Source organism: Limulus polyphemus, unplaced genomic scaffold, assembly GCF_000517525.1.
Source record: "Limulus polyphemus unplaced genomic scaffold, Limulus_polyphemus-2.1.2 Scaffold2440, whole genome shotgun sequence".
Classification (NCBI taxonomy): domain Eukaryota; kingdom Metazoa; phylum Arthropoda; class Merostomata; order Xiphosura; family Limulidae; genus Limulus; species Limulus polyphemus.
This window is the reverse complement of record NW_013668050.1, coordinates 96940-108535: the sequence shown is the minus strand read 5'-3', so window position 1 is coordinate 108535 and position 11596 is coordinate 96940. Positions and strand designations below refer to the sequence as shown.

General features: G+C 30.8%; 1 protein-coding gene across 1 annotated transcript in view; it reads right to left on the bottom strand.

Moving 5' to 3' along the window:
• Positions 1-11596, bottom strand: part of LOC106466963 (heat shock 70 kDa protein 4-like) — an 85195-nt gene that overhangs the window by 35302 nt on the left and 38297 nt on the right. The window contains exons 7-10 of the mRNA XM_013927276.2: positions 7905-7981; positions 6417-6568; positions 6151-6254; positions 5724-5857 (exon numbers count right to left, since the gene is read on the bottom strand). Of these exons, the coding sequence (XP_013782730.1) occupies positions 5724-5857; positions 6151-6254; positions 6417-6568; positions 7905-7981 (467 nt within the window). The remainder of the gene's footprint in view (positions 1-5723; positions 5858-6150; positions 6255-6416; positions 6569-7904; positions 7982-11596) is intronic.

Sequence of the window (11596 nt, the reverse complement as noted above, 5' to 3'; positions counted from 1 at the left end):
ACCTTTTTTTTTTTTTGCTGTTGACTGTCTATGACACTTAACCTTTTTTTTTTTTAAATTAGTACTAATGGTAGTAGTTGTGCACCAAATAATTTTTATTTAATTAAATAATGCATAAAAGAACATGGAAAAAGCAGACAATGACCCATAATTATCACAGTTTTTCTAACTGTGCGACAAGAGCGGTTACAAATTAATCCATGCTAGTCAATGTTTTCCATGGGAACTAAGCTTGTACTGAAAGAGAAATTGACAAATCTCTGTACAGAAAAGAACATAATATAATAAATCATTTGATAGATGAAAACCCAGACTTTCTATTGGTTATAAATAATATAATATTAAAGGTAAGAGGATGTGACAGGTGGGTGTAGCAAGAGGGGTCTGATTTTCTATTTGATAGCTCTGTAATCAAATAAAACTGAAGGCTATGACAATTATGCTTTGTCTGAGCAACAACGATATTATAGTGAGTAATTTTCATTAAATTTTTTACTTATTGGAGGAGCTATGAATAAATTAGAGACAAGGGTATGCCTAGAGACAAAATTTCACATTTCTCAAACTAAGGGAAGTTCAGAATTTTTTTTCAATATTGCTTTTATAAAATTAAGAACTTAAAACATATATACTATTAAAATATGGATTATTAGCAATGATTTTATGCTATACTAATTGATATAACAAACAAAAAGTAGCTTAACTTTTGAACGTAACTCGTTAAAAACATCTCGTGAAATGTGCAGTAAAGGATGCCCATGGCATATATACTATTAAATTTTATGCTATACTTATTGATATAACAAATAAAAAGCAGCTTAACATTTGAATGTAACTCATTAAAAACATCTCATGAAATGTGCAGTGAAGGATGCCCATGGCAATTGGATTAGAGAAGCATCTAATTTCTGTAAGATAGCTAAAATCATTTACACTAGAATTATGTTTTTTTATTTACTACTAGTTAATAATACTTAAAAAGTGGATACTCCATTTAAAATACAGTGAATTTGGTTGACACCAACGTTTTGGTTTTTGAATTATCGTGCAATAAAAAATAAGAAGAAAGAAGAACAAGAAATTCAAACTTTTTGCTATGATATTCAAAGACATTCCCAGAATTTTCGCTCAGACATTACATAGATATTGTTATAAAAGGAAACACTGTATAGTACTGTAAAGTTCTGATGATCTATTGAGGAGATATTTAAAATACCATTTTGATGGACAATTTGAGCCATCCCTCCACAGACAGTGCTATTGCTTGCCCGATTAACTCTTTTGTAGACAAAAACCAGAATTTTTAATGAGGTATTTTTACTAAATTTTCTCCATGTGTCAGTGTTGACTGCTCCAAGTGCAATGTGATTTTCATGTTAAGATTAAAAATAGTTTTCTTCATCTGAAAAATCTCAAATTTGAATTGCATAATCTGTAAAACCTCCTAAATACATTTCAAACATTTCTTTTTCAGTAAAACTTTAAATTTTATCTGTTATTTTCTCTACCCTAACTATGTACGAGGTTGGTCAATTTGACCGATCTCACAACAACCAGAAAAGAAATCAAAAATAAAAATAACTCTAAATTACCCTTTTTTCATTCTAGAATGACTTCAAATTGTATCATGAAACTACATTTATTTATCCTAATAGCTTTAACCCTTTCGAGACGGATCATTAGGTGAAAAGCCATGTCATCTCGTTTGTTGCCTCGCATTTGGTATCAAACTGTAGCTTATAATTCAAATTTTAGAACTAGACATTACTCAATTTTTAATTTAAAAGTAAATATAAAAAAAACACAGATAAACATTGATTTTTGTGCATCATGTGGCATGTTGAATGCAGCACTTGTTCAAATTAGATGTTTATGAAGTCAAAATACTAAGTCTATAGTTTCTTACAAATTAGAAACTCGAATTACTGATATTGACAAGCTAAAAAATAAAATAAGAGCCTCTCATCTTTTCAATTTGCTAAGATATTTCTCATGTAATAAATCAAACACAGTGGCACCTCGCCCATCTCTTCCCATTTTTGGAACTGCTCCCTTATATACATATACTTCTATATATATATATATATATGTGACATGAATAACCAATCAGAAGCTCAGAATGTCCCCCTAGTGGTTTTCTGAGCATTTCTAATGTGGCTAGTGCCATTTTTTTCTTTTGAACCAAGATTTCAAGAAGGTAGGATGTGTCTTTCGTCTGCTCGAAATTTAATATTTTTAAAGAGTAAAATACATCTTAGTTACTAAGCTTGATAAATTATAGTGGAATTCTATGGTACAGATGTAGTAATTTATGATTTTTTAGTTATTAGTTTGCTTTACTTTATTTGCTGTTCTATGTTTGAGAAAAATAATTTTAAGAACTTATTTCAAAATAATAATCTAGGTACATATATATAATGTATAATAATTGAAATGTGACTACTTTACAAAATACTAGTGTACTAAAACTTTGTCTGACTTTGTACAGACCTATGGTCATTTTAATGTTATTTGATACAGTAACATGAGTGCATGGCATTAATGTACTAATTTATGAATTTTCAGTTATTCAAATGTATACATAAAACCTAAAAAAAGATTTTATTTCATATCCTCCACGTGCAAAATTTTAAAAGGTATAGCAACCTACGTCAAGCAGCAACCAAGTACATAGGTCATAACTAGGAGAGATAATTGTTTGCTTTACTTCTTTATTTACCGTTCTATGTTTTAAGAAAATTATGTTTAAGAACTTATTTCAAAATAGAGATAATCTACATACATATATAATGTATAATAATTGAAATGTGACTGTATTTTACAAAATACTAGTCTACTAAAACACAGCCAAGTTAGTTTGTACAGACCAAAGGTTAGTTTAATGTTATTTGATAAGGTAACATGAGTGCACGTGAGCCATGTCATTGTACCTTCTGTATTGTTAACCAGGCATGGCTGAAAGGTCAATATAATAAAAATAATAAATATATATAAATGTATAATGTTATGAGAATTAAGCTATTTTGTCTAAACATTTATGTTTCAGTCTTATAATTTGTGTTCATTCTAGAATGAAAGAGGCATAACTTATGTTTATTTCCTAATTTTTTATGGTGGTTGGAAGATCGTTCAAATCTACTGAACCCGTACAGATATTAATTACTGAAAATAAATAAAGTGTAAAGTTTTTTCTTAAAAAACGTTTGATAACTATATGGACATTATAAAGATTTTGCATGTGAAATTTGAAAATTGTCTGATGCATAAAAGTATTTTTAATCTTAAAATTCAATTTACTTTGCATGATTGATAGGCATGATGTGAAAAGAAAAAAAAAGGCATGACAGAAACATTGCTTTACAAACCTTACAACTTAATAAAAAAAATGATATTTTGCATAGGAAAGCACTGTAATGTTTACTGATAATCTGCCAAATTTAGTTAACATTTCCTTACTAATTTAAAAGTTATGGCATGAAAACTATAACAGCACAAAATGGTTGGTTACGAGGACATCACATTGACCAACCCCGTATTGAAAGTTAAACTCATAACAGTATACATCTGTTTATACTTATATTTTATGGTTTTATTACTCTTTGAACCTGTCTAACTAATAATCCTGCCACACAAGTTGTAAATTACCCTATCAAACAACATAATGTGCAGGCTACTCGCAAGTTGCTCAAGCACATACTTCATGAAAAATTATTATAATTTTTTTATCTTATCTAAACTAACCTAAAAAATTTCAAATTTTTAGATTTTAGTTACTTTTGTAAAAATAAATAAATACATATGAAAGACAAGAAATATAGTATTTACCTAAGTCTTTTTTTTTTCCTGTCAACTGTTGATGAAGCTTAACCCCACTATTTTTATACTAATGGAACTACTACAATAAATAACTATTTACTTTAATAATGCCCCAAAGAACACAGACTATTTGCATGCAAAAAAGAGGCATGTCCTATAACTATCACAGTTTTTCAGGCTTTCTAGCTATGCAACAAAAACTGTTAAAAATTCAGCTAAATGCTTTGCCTGAGCAATGACAACATTATAACGAGTAATTTACATCAAATTTCACACCTTTTTGAGAGGTGGTAAATGAATTAGAGAAGACGGGGATACCTAGATAGCAAATATCACAATTCTAATACTAGGTTGAGATTGAGGATTTTTCTAAAAATATTTCCTTATAAAATTAAAATTTGTTTTATTAACTATGTTTTGATGCCAAGTTTATTTGTATACCATGGTAATATATTTTAATTAAACTTTAAATGTAACACACCAAAACCTCATGGCGTGCAGAAAAGATGCCTGTAGTAAGAGGGTTAAAATTACACTTAATGATACTAATTATCGTTAAAATAAAATCTGCGTGTTCCAGTCCACTAGAATAATACTTAACGGTGCTAATTAAAATAGAAATATACTGCAAAATTCCAATCCACTAGAATTATAGTAAAAATAAACCGTGAATGTTTTAAAGTTATAAATTTCCTCTATCACAACTGGGCATCTTTTAGCACATTTTTTACTCATTAATCACATAAGTATAAAGTACAGTCAGCTGGTGTATTATGTTAAGATAATTCTGGCTTCACAATGTAAGACAAACAAAATCTACACATTAGAAACACCACAGCTTGAATTCACCAATGATGATACAGAGACACAACTAGAACAGCTAATAACAGCTTATGAGAAAGCCCACTTTTCTCTAGAAAAATTCACAAATGCATAACCTTTTAATATTACTTGGTACATTTAGTGAAAGCCACTGCTGTCTTTTGCAAATCTGTACCTAGATAATTATGTTTATCTAATTCACCTTCAAACAAAAAGATGTTCTATTTACTGCAACTTTTAGCTTTCTTTATGCAGAAATAACCAAAACCGAACCTCTTATCTACTTTAATAAATATAGCTACTTTATCAACACATTGGAAATAAATATAAGGCAGTCAACAGCACAGTTCTTACTTTCTCTTCTACATTTACACTTCACAGACAGTATAAATAATCCCCAACAGCACAGTTCTTACCTTTCTCTTCTACATTTACGCTTCACAGACAGTATAAATAATCCCCAACAGCACAGTTCTTACCTTTCTCTTCTACATTTACGCTTCACAGACAGTATAAATAATCCCCAACAGCACAGTTCTTACCTTTCTCTTCTACATTTACGCTTCACAGACAGTATAAATAATCCCCAACAGCACAGTTCTTACCTTTCTCTTCTACACTTACACTTCACAAATAGTATAAAGATGCTTCTACTTTATCACAAACTGATGTCTTTTATTAACACACCTAAATCATTAATCCTGGTAATGTCAAAACAATGTTGACATCCAGTGCTCTATTTTTACTTTTCCTGAATGTGTATCATATTATACAGACAGAACTGGATTCACTGAAGAAGTCAACCTCACTAAAGCCAATATCATTTACATCACTACTCTCAGTTGTTAGTATTCACTTTAACAATGTTTGATGTTTTTCTTGGAGATAAACACTTTTGCTTCTAGGTTCTAAGTTGTTTCCTGTAACAGGTTTGCAAAGATGCTATGTAATAATTATATAAACTCCAATAACAAAAATATTAATAACTATATAAATACAATATAAATAACCACATAAGTTACAATAGCAATTATGACTATCTGAAGTTTTCTTGCACTATAATGTTCACTAGAAAAAGAACTTACCAATATGTGAGTCAGGATATGGAATGTTAGCACTGTCAACATAGAAAGCTTGAAGTGTAAACACATCAGTTCTAAAGAATGTAAGCATCTTTGAGAATGGAACTTGGTGAAACTTTGGAAACACTTCCATTTCTCTGTAGAAACAAATCAAAAACTATAAAAACTGATAGGAGAAAATTAACTTTTTCTAAATCTTACCCAAACAAGAAGAAATAGTTTACTAAAAAAACCCATAAACTACCCAAACTTTTCAAAATTTATCTAAACAATAAAAACAACTTACATAAAAATCACAATTAGCTAGCATTCTTTAACTCCAACACAAGTAAACTGAATCACACATTAACACAAGTAAACTCACATAACTAACACTTAGGAACCATTTAAGTATTAATAACCAAAGAAAAAAATATTTAATAAAATGTACCCATCTTCTTTGACACTAGCATCCCATGTAATCTTTATAGGATATGGTTGAATATCAGTGATGGAAAATTCTCGAACTTTAAATGTTGGTGACAACATAGCACACTGAAAACAGAAACAAATATTTAAGTCAAATTAGATAATCATTTCATTTTAATAGTACTTTATTTTGAAAAAATTGTACATCATTGAAATTCAAATATCTAAAGATGGCAGTCCCTACTCATAAAAGTTATTTTAAGAATAATAAGATAATCACAGAAATACCTGTAAAGCACAACCTCGAGCAACAGCTTCGTCTTGATTGAGTGTAGTGCTAGGCTCTCGACCAAAAACCTTCTGTATCAAACGTTTAATTGCAGGAATACGGGTGGACCCTCCAACAATTCCAACATCATTCAGATCACTGGGTTTGAGTTCTACCATCAAAAACAGTCAGGTTTAACATGGAACAGTTTTAGGCTTTAGAGAGTAAAAACAAACAATACTACTAACCTTTTAACTTCGCTCCATTTTTTGAACATTTCCTTCAAGTTATTAGATTAATAGTGACATTACCTCTATACTTTTAGGAAGCTGTACGAAAACTTTTGAAAGATGAAACAGTTTGTGAGATACTGATATAAACCTTTAATAACTAAAAATAGTTTTCTTTCAACTTTTTAATGTCCAGACAAATATATTTATTACAATGACATTTAAATACATACAATTTACTATATTATTAATAAAGATTAGCATGGCAACCATGACTGTAAGAAATAACAGAGAAAATTGTACATTGTTTCAAGAATATTTTAATAATATACTGGTGTTTGTAATGTCTAGTTCCAAACAAAGTCCACAACACAAAGTACAACATTATTGTAGCAAGTTAACTTCTTATACTATTGTCTATTCCCAACTTGTGGTACGCATTTTTCCACAGTTACATGAAAACCTTCCTGGGGCAAGAACCAGTGAAAAACATCAAAAAGAAAATAAACCCCACATCCCAAAACTGGAGGGCAATCTCAGTAAGTTGCCAAAGTACTCCACTAACCAGCACTCAACATTCACATATTGTTGACTCATACTTGAATTATTTCTTTTACCTTCTTATTAATATAAACCACTCTTTTAAGTTTTTTTTAGATTTGTATGTGTACACCACTGCCTTAAATTCAAGGCTGATGGCTAACAGTACAAAAAGGTTCAAAACTACTGGTCTAGACTGTATATCTTATTAAAGATGAAACAAAGTACAACAGTCATGTAGAAAGCTAACTACATATACTAGTGTCTAGAATGTTTCATAAATCCTAAAAATTAATGCATGTGTGTATGAGAGGAAAGGGAGATTCTCTGCCATTAACTGAGAATGGCTAATTCTAGCAGTACTGGTTAACAACAGGAACAGTGTATGTATAATTCAAATTCATAGCAAACAACTAAAGATTGAATTTCAGAACAAAGCACAACAACTATTGGTTTCTAACAATTATCATTCTGGTGGACTCCTTGATAAACACTTGACCTAATAGAACATTTTGTTGAAAATTAAAATAACATCCCAAATCAGTAATAATAATGGTATTCCTTGGTGACATGCTTAACAGTTGATATGTGGGTGTGTTTCGACCTACGCAATACAGTACACTGTTATAAACAGTCTGTACCAACAGCATTTTACTTTCTGAAACTTACTTATTCAAATGAATATGTTTAAACACAGATGACAAATTAACCCATAGTAAAATTCTTTAAATTACTTACTTGCTGCCTGTAAGACTTCTCTCATAGTAGCCTCTATCCTTGCTAGAAGATCTGCAGCCAGCTCTTCAAATGCCTCTCTACATAGCCAAATTTAAAGCTCATGTTCAATGCAATGATTATACGAAACAAGCATCACTGAAATATTGGAAAATGTTAAGGATAACAGTTCACAGATTATATTTATCTCCAAGAAAAGTCCCACATCACAATACTAACAGATAATTAACCTAATAGAAAGAGCTCAGAAGCCACGTTCACATCCAGAAAATATATGACATCACAACTACAAAGAGATAATTAACCTATCAAAGTCAGAGTAAAAAGCTGTTCTCATGTCCAAGACAAGTCCCATGTCAGATAGCTCGCATCCAAGACAAGACTCACATCACATCTACAAACATATAATTAACCTATCAGAGAAAGTTCAGAAGCCATGTTTACATCTACTACAAGTCTCACATCAATCTATAAATATAACAAACCTATCATCTGACATCACAACTACAAAGAGATAATTAACCTATCGAAGACAGAGTAAAAAGCTGTTCTCATGTCCAAGACAAGTACCATGTCAGATCTATAAACATAACTAACCTATCAGAGACAGAGTTCAGAAGCCACTTTCACATTCAAGACAAGACTTGCATCACATCTACAAACATATAATTAACCTATCAGAGAAAGTTCAGAAGCCATGTTCACATCTACTACAAGTCTCACATCATTCTATAAATGTAACTAACCTATCATAGACAGAGTTCAGAAGATACGTAAGGGATCAAAATATTACATTCCCAAAGAATTTAACTTTGCTTGAGTAATTTCATCTTTTCAGTTTGCTTTCCTGATCAGGAATGTATGGTCCATCCATATTCTTTTAGTCATAACCAATGAAAGTGAACATATTGCATGCATTAAATAAAAAACAATTCATGAGGAAATGCAACTTTACATGGGGGAAATGTAATCTTCCTGATAGCTTTCCCACAAGTGAATGTAAATTTATTTCATTATTTCTATCCCTGTATGTTCAAATCCACATCAGATCTACAAACATGTTATTAACCTATCAGAGACAGAGTTCAGAAGCCATGTTCACATCCAAGACAAGTCTCACAACAGAACCAACAACACGCAGACAGTGCTCTCACAAACAAGAAAACCTTGAAGGTTGAGGTTCTGTCTACAGTTGCTTCATGCTGTGACACCAGCAGTGTTCTAATGTGATACACTTGTCATTCAGAGAATGGATTAAGCTTTTCATCATGACTCTGTTACCAGATTATAATTATACTAGGCAAAACAAGCCTGATTACCTTCTTATTCGACACTGATTTTAACACAGTAGCTTTGTAAATTGTGAAAACATCACTATTATACAAGTGTGTAAAAGCACAAGCACCAAGATGTATTACAATATTTGAAAACCAAACAAATCATTTGCATGTACCAGCTAGTCACTTGGTATTATACTTTAATGGTTTCATTAAGTTTCTTAAAACATCCTTGAAAACAATTAATTTTTTCTTGATTTTACCTGCCATCTAATTAATGTGGGAGCTATACTAAAATCAAAAGGTTGGGTTTAGTGTAATAAAACTATAACGTTTTGGTATTTATGTCCAAACATCACATTGGAGGTCGAAATGCCAAATTCAAGAAGTTTTGCTCCCACTACAAACATATAATTAACCTATCAGAGAAAGTTCAGAAGCCATGTTCACATCTACTACAAGTCTCACATCATTCTATAAATGTAACTAACCTACAATATTATTGCTTTTCTTAGTAAAATATTTTTTTTTTATCTAAATGTAACAGTGAACAACCACCTTTCAACTTCTGGCTGCAGACAGCAAAAGGTGGTAAAGATGTAGGATTGAGCATCCACATTTGATCCTTTTTTTCTTTTTAAGATGAGGCCAGTGAAACTGAGGTTAAACCGGACAGACAGTGTACCCCCACTGCAATTTGGGCCTTACTTCTGTTGGTAGCTCAAAAAATCAGGGCACATTACATAATGACCCACCTTATGATTTGTTCCCTAGTGTTGGATTTTTGTTTTATGGCTGCATTTTTATTTATTTTTTTCTTCTCCACAAAATTAAATCTAACTATATTCCATCTCAGGTTTCGATATGTTGTGTAACAATCATGCTATCTTTCCTTTTGATGTAATTTGCTACAAAGATTCTGTAGTTTCTTTATACATATGTATATTGTCAATTTGCATGAACAGCAACTGTCACAGTGTGATTAAGCTAGTGAATTGTAATTATTATATATTTTATTAAAATCATTTACAAACCATATTTCTAGGGTAAGAATTAATAACACAACATTATTTTATTTTTAACACCAATTATGTATTTACATTATTACTTTACTTCTAATTAACTTTACTATCATTCACAACTGTGTTCACCATCATTGTTACTTCAATGTTTAAGTCTTATCACTATTACGTTCTAGCTTTTTCTTAAGGTGTAATTACTTCCAGCTACCCACTCTGTAAACTGACAATGCGTGTAAGGATAGATGGACCTTACAGTTGAATTAGTTATATACAGTAATATTTTACTATATTTATAGGGTCAGTTCCAAACTTTATAATTTTTTGGAGAGGACATCCTCTAGTGGGGTTTAAAGGGGCAGAATTCCCTTAATACAAACTCTGCCATTTCTGTATATACAAGTCTATGTAACTTCAAGATCAAGAATCAAACATTTGCATTATACAATATACAGTATATTTCCTCTGTTAAACTACCAAAAGTACCGGAACGATAACAAAAGTTTCAGATGTTTTCAAGTTTGCACTGTTTTACACTAGAAAATGATAGAAGTAGTGTTTTCATTTCTTCAACAGAGAAGACCTAGATAAAGGTACAAGTAATGAAAGTTTATACCAGAGAAAGTACTTAAATCTATGTTAAACTGAAACTAAATATCTTCATTGAAAAACACCAATAATAAAATTAAATGGAGATGTTTAACAAGCAGGAACCAAGCAGTAGCAGGTTCATTACAAATCTGGAGCAAGTATTTGTTTTTTCAGTACAAGTTCACCAGCTACTCGGCCTGGATTCTGAAGATGTTTTTTTTTCCTAATTTCAAGCTCTGTTGGAAGGCCACAGAGGATTGTGAGTCAAGTGTGGCTCATTGTAACTCACAAGTATGTCTACTCTTTTCGTAATGGAGAAATCTCTCTGTTTTAATGACTAACAGAAAATATTAATAAGAGCAAGGGAAGTCCGCCACATTTCTGAAAGTTATCCAAATTTTATACTGTGAACAACAATTAACCCAATGACCACCGGCTACTAACTTTCCGAGTAGCCAATGCAAGTCTTGCTATATTTCATTCCAACAATAAAACTAGTGGATGAAACTGCTTGAAACTTCATAAGAACTTTCATAAATGCATGTAGTTTAACTTAAGAAACATAAAGCCTGTTACTTTTGATAAATTTAGTTATTTTGCATTATGATCTTTAATATCTTGGAAAGTTACATTAGGAAATGGTATTTATAAGAAATGATTATGATATTTATATTTGTTCCAGATTTGAACTTATTACTTTTTATGTTTTAGTAAATTATCTTGAAATCCCCAAAAATCTGTATCGTCCATAAAATGCAAATTTTATCTATTTTTTATTTTTTTTTAATAATCACGTACTCTCCTTATG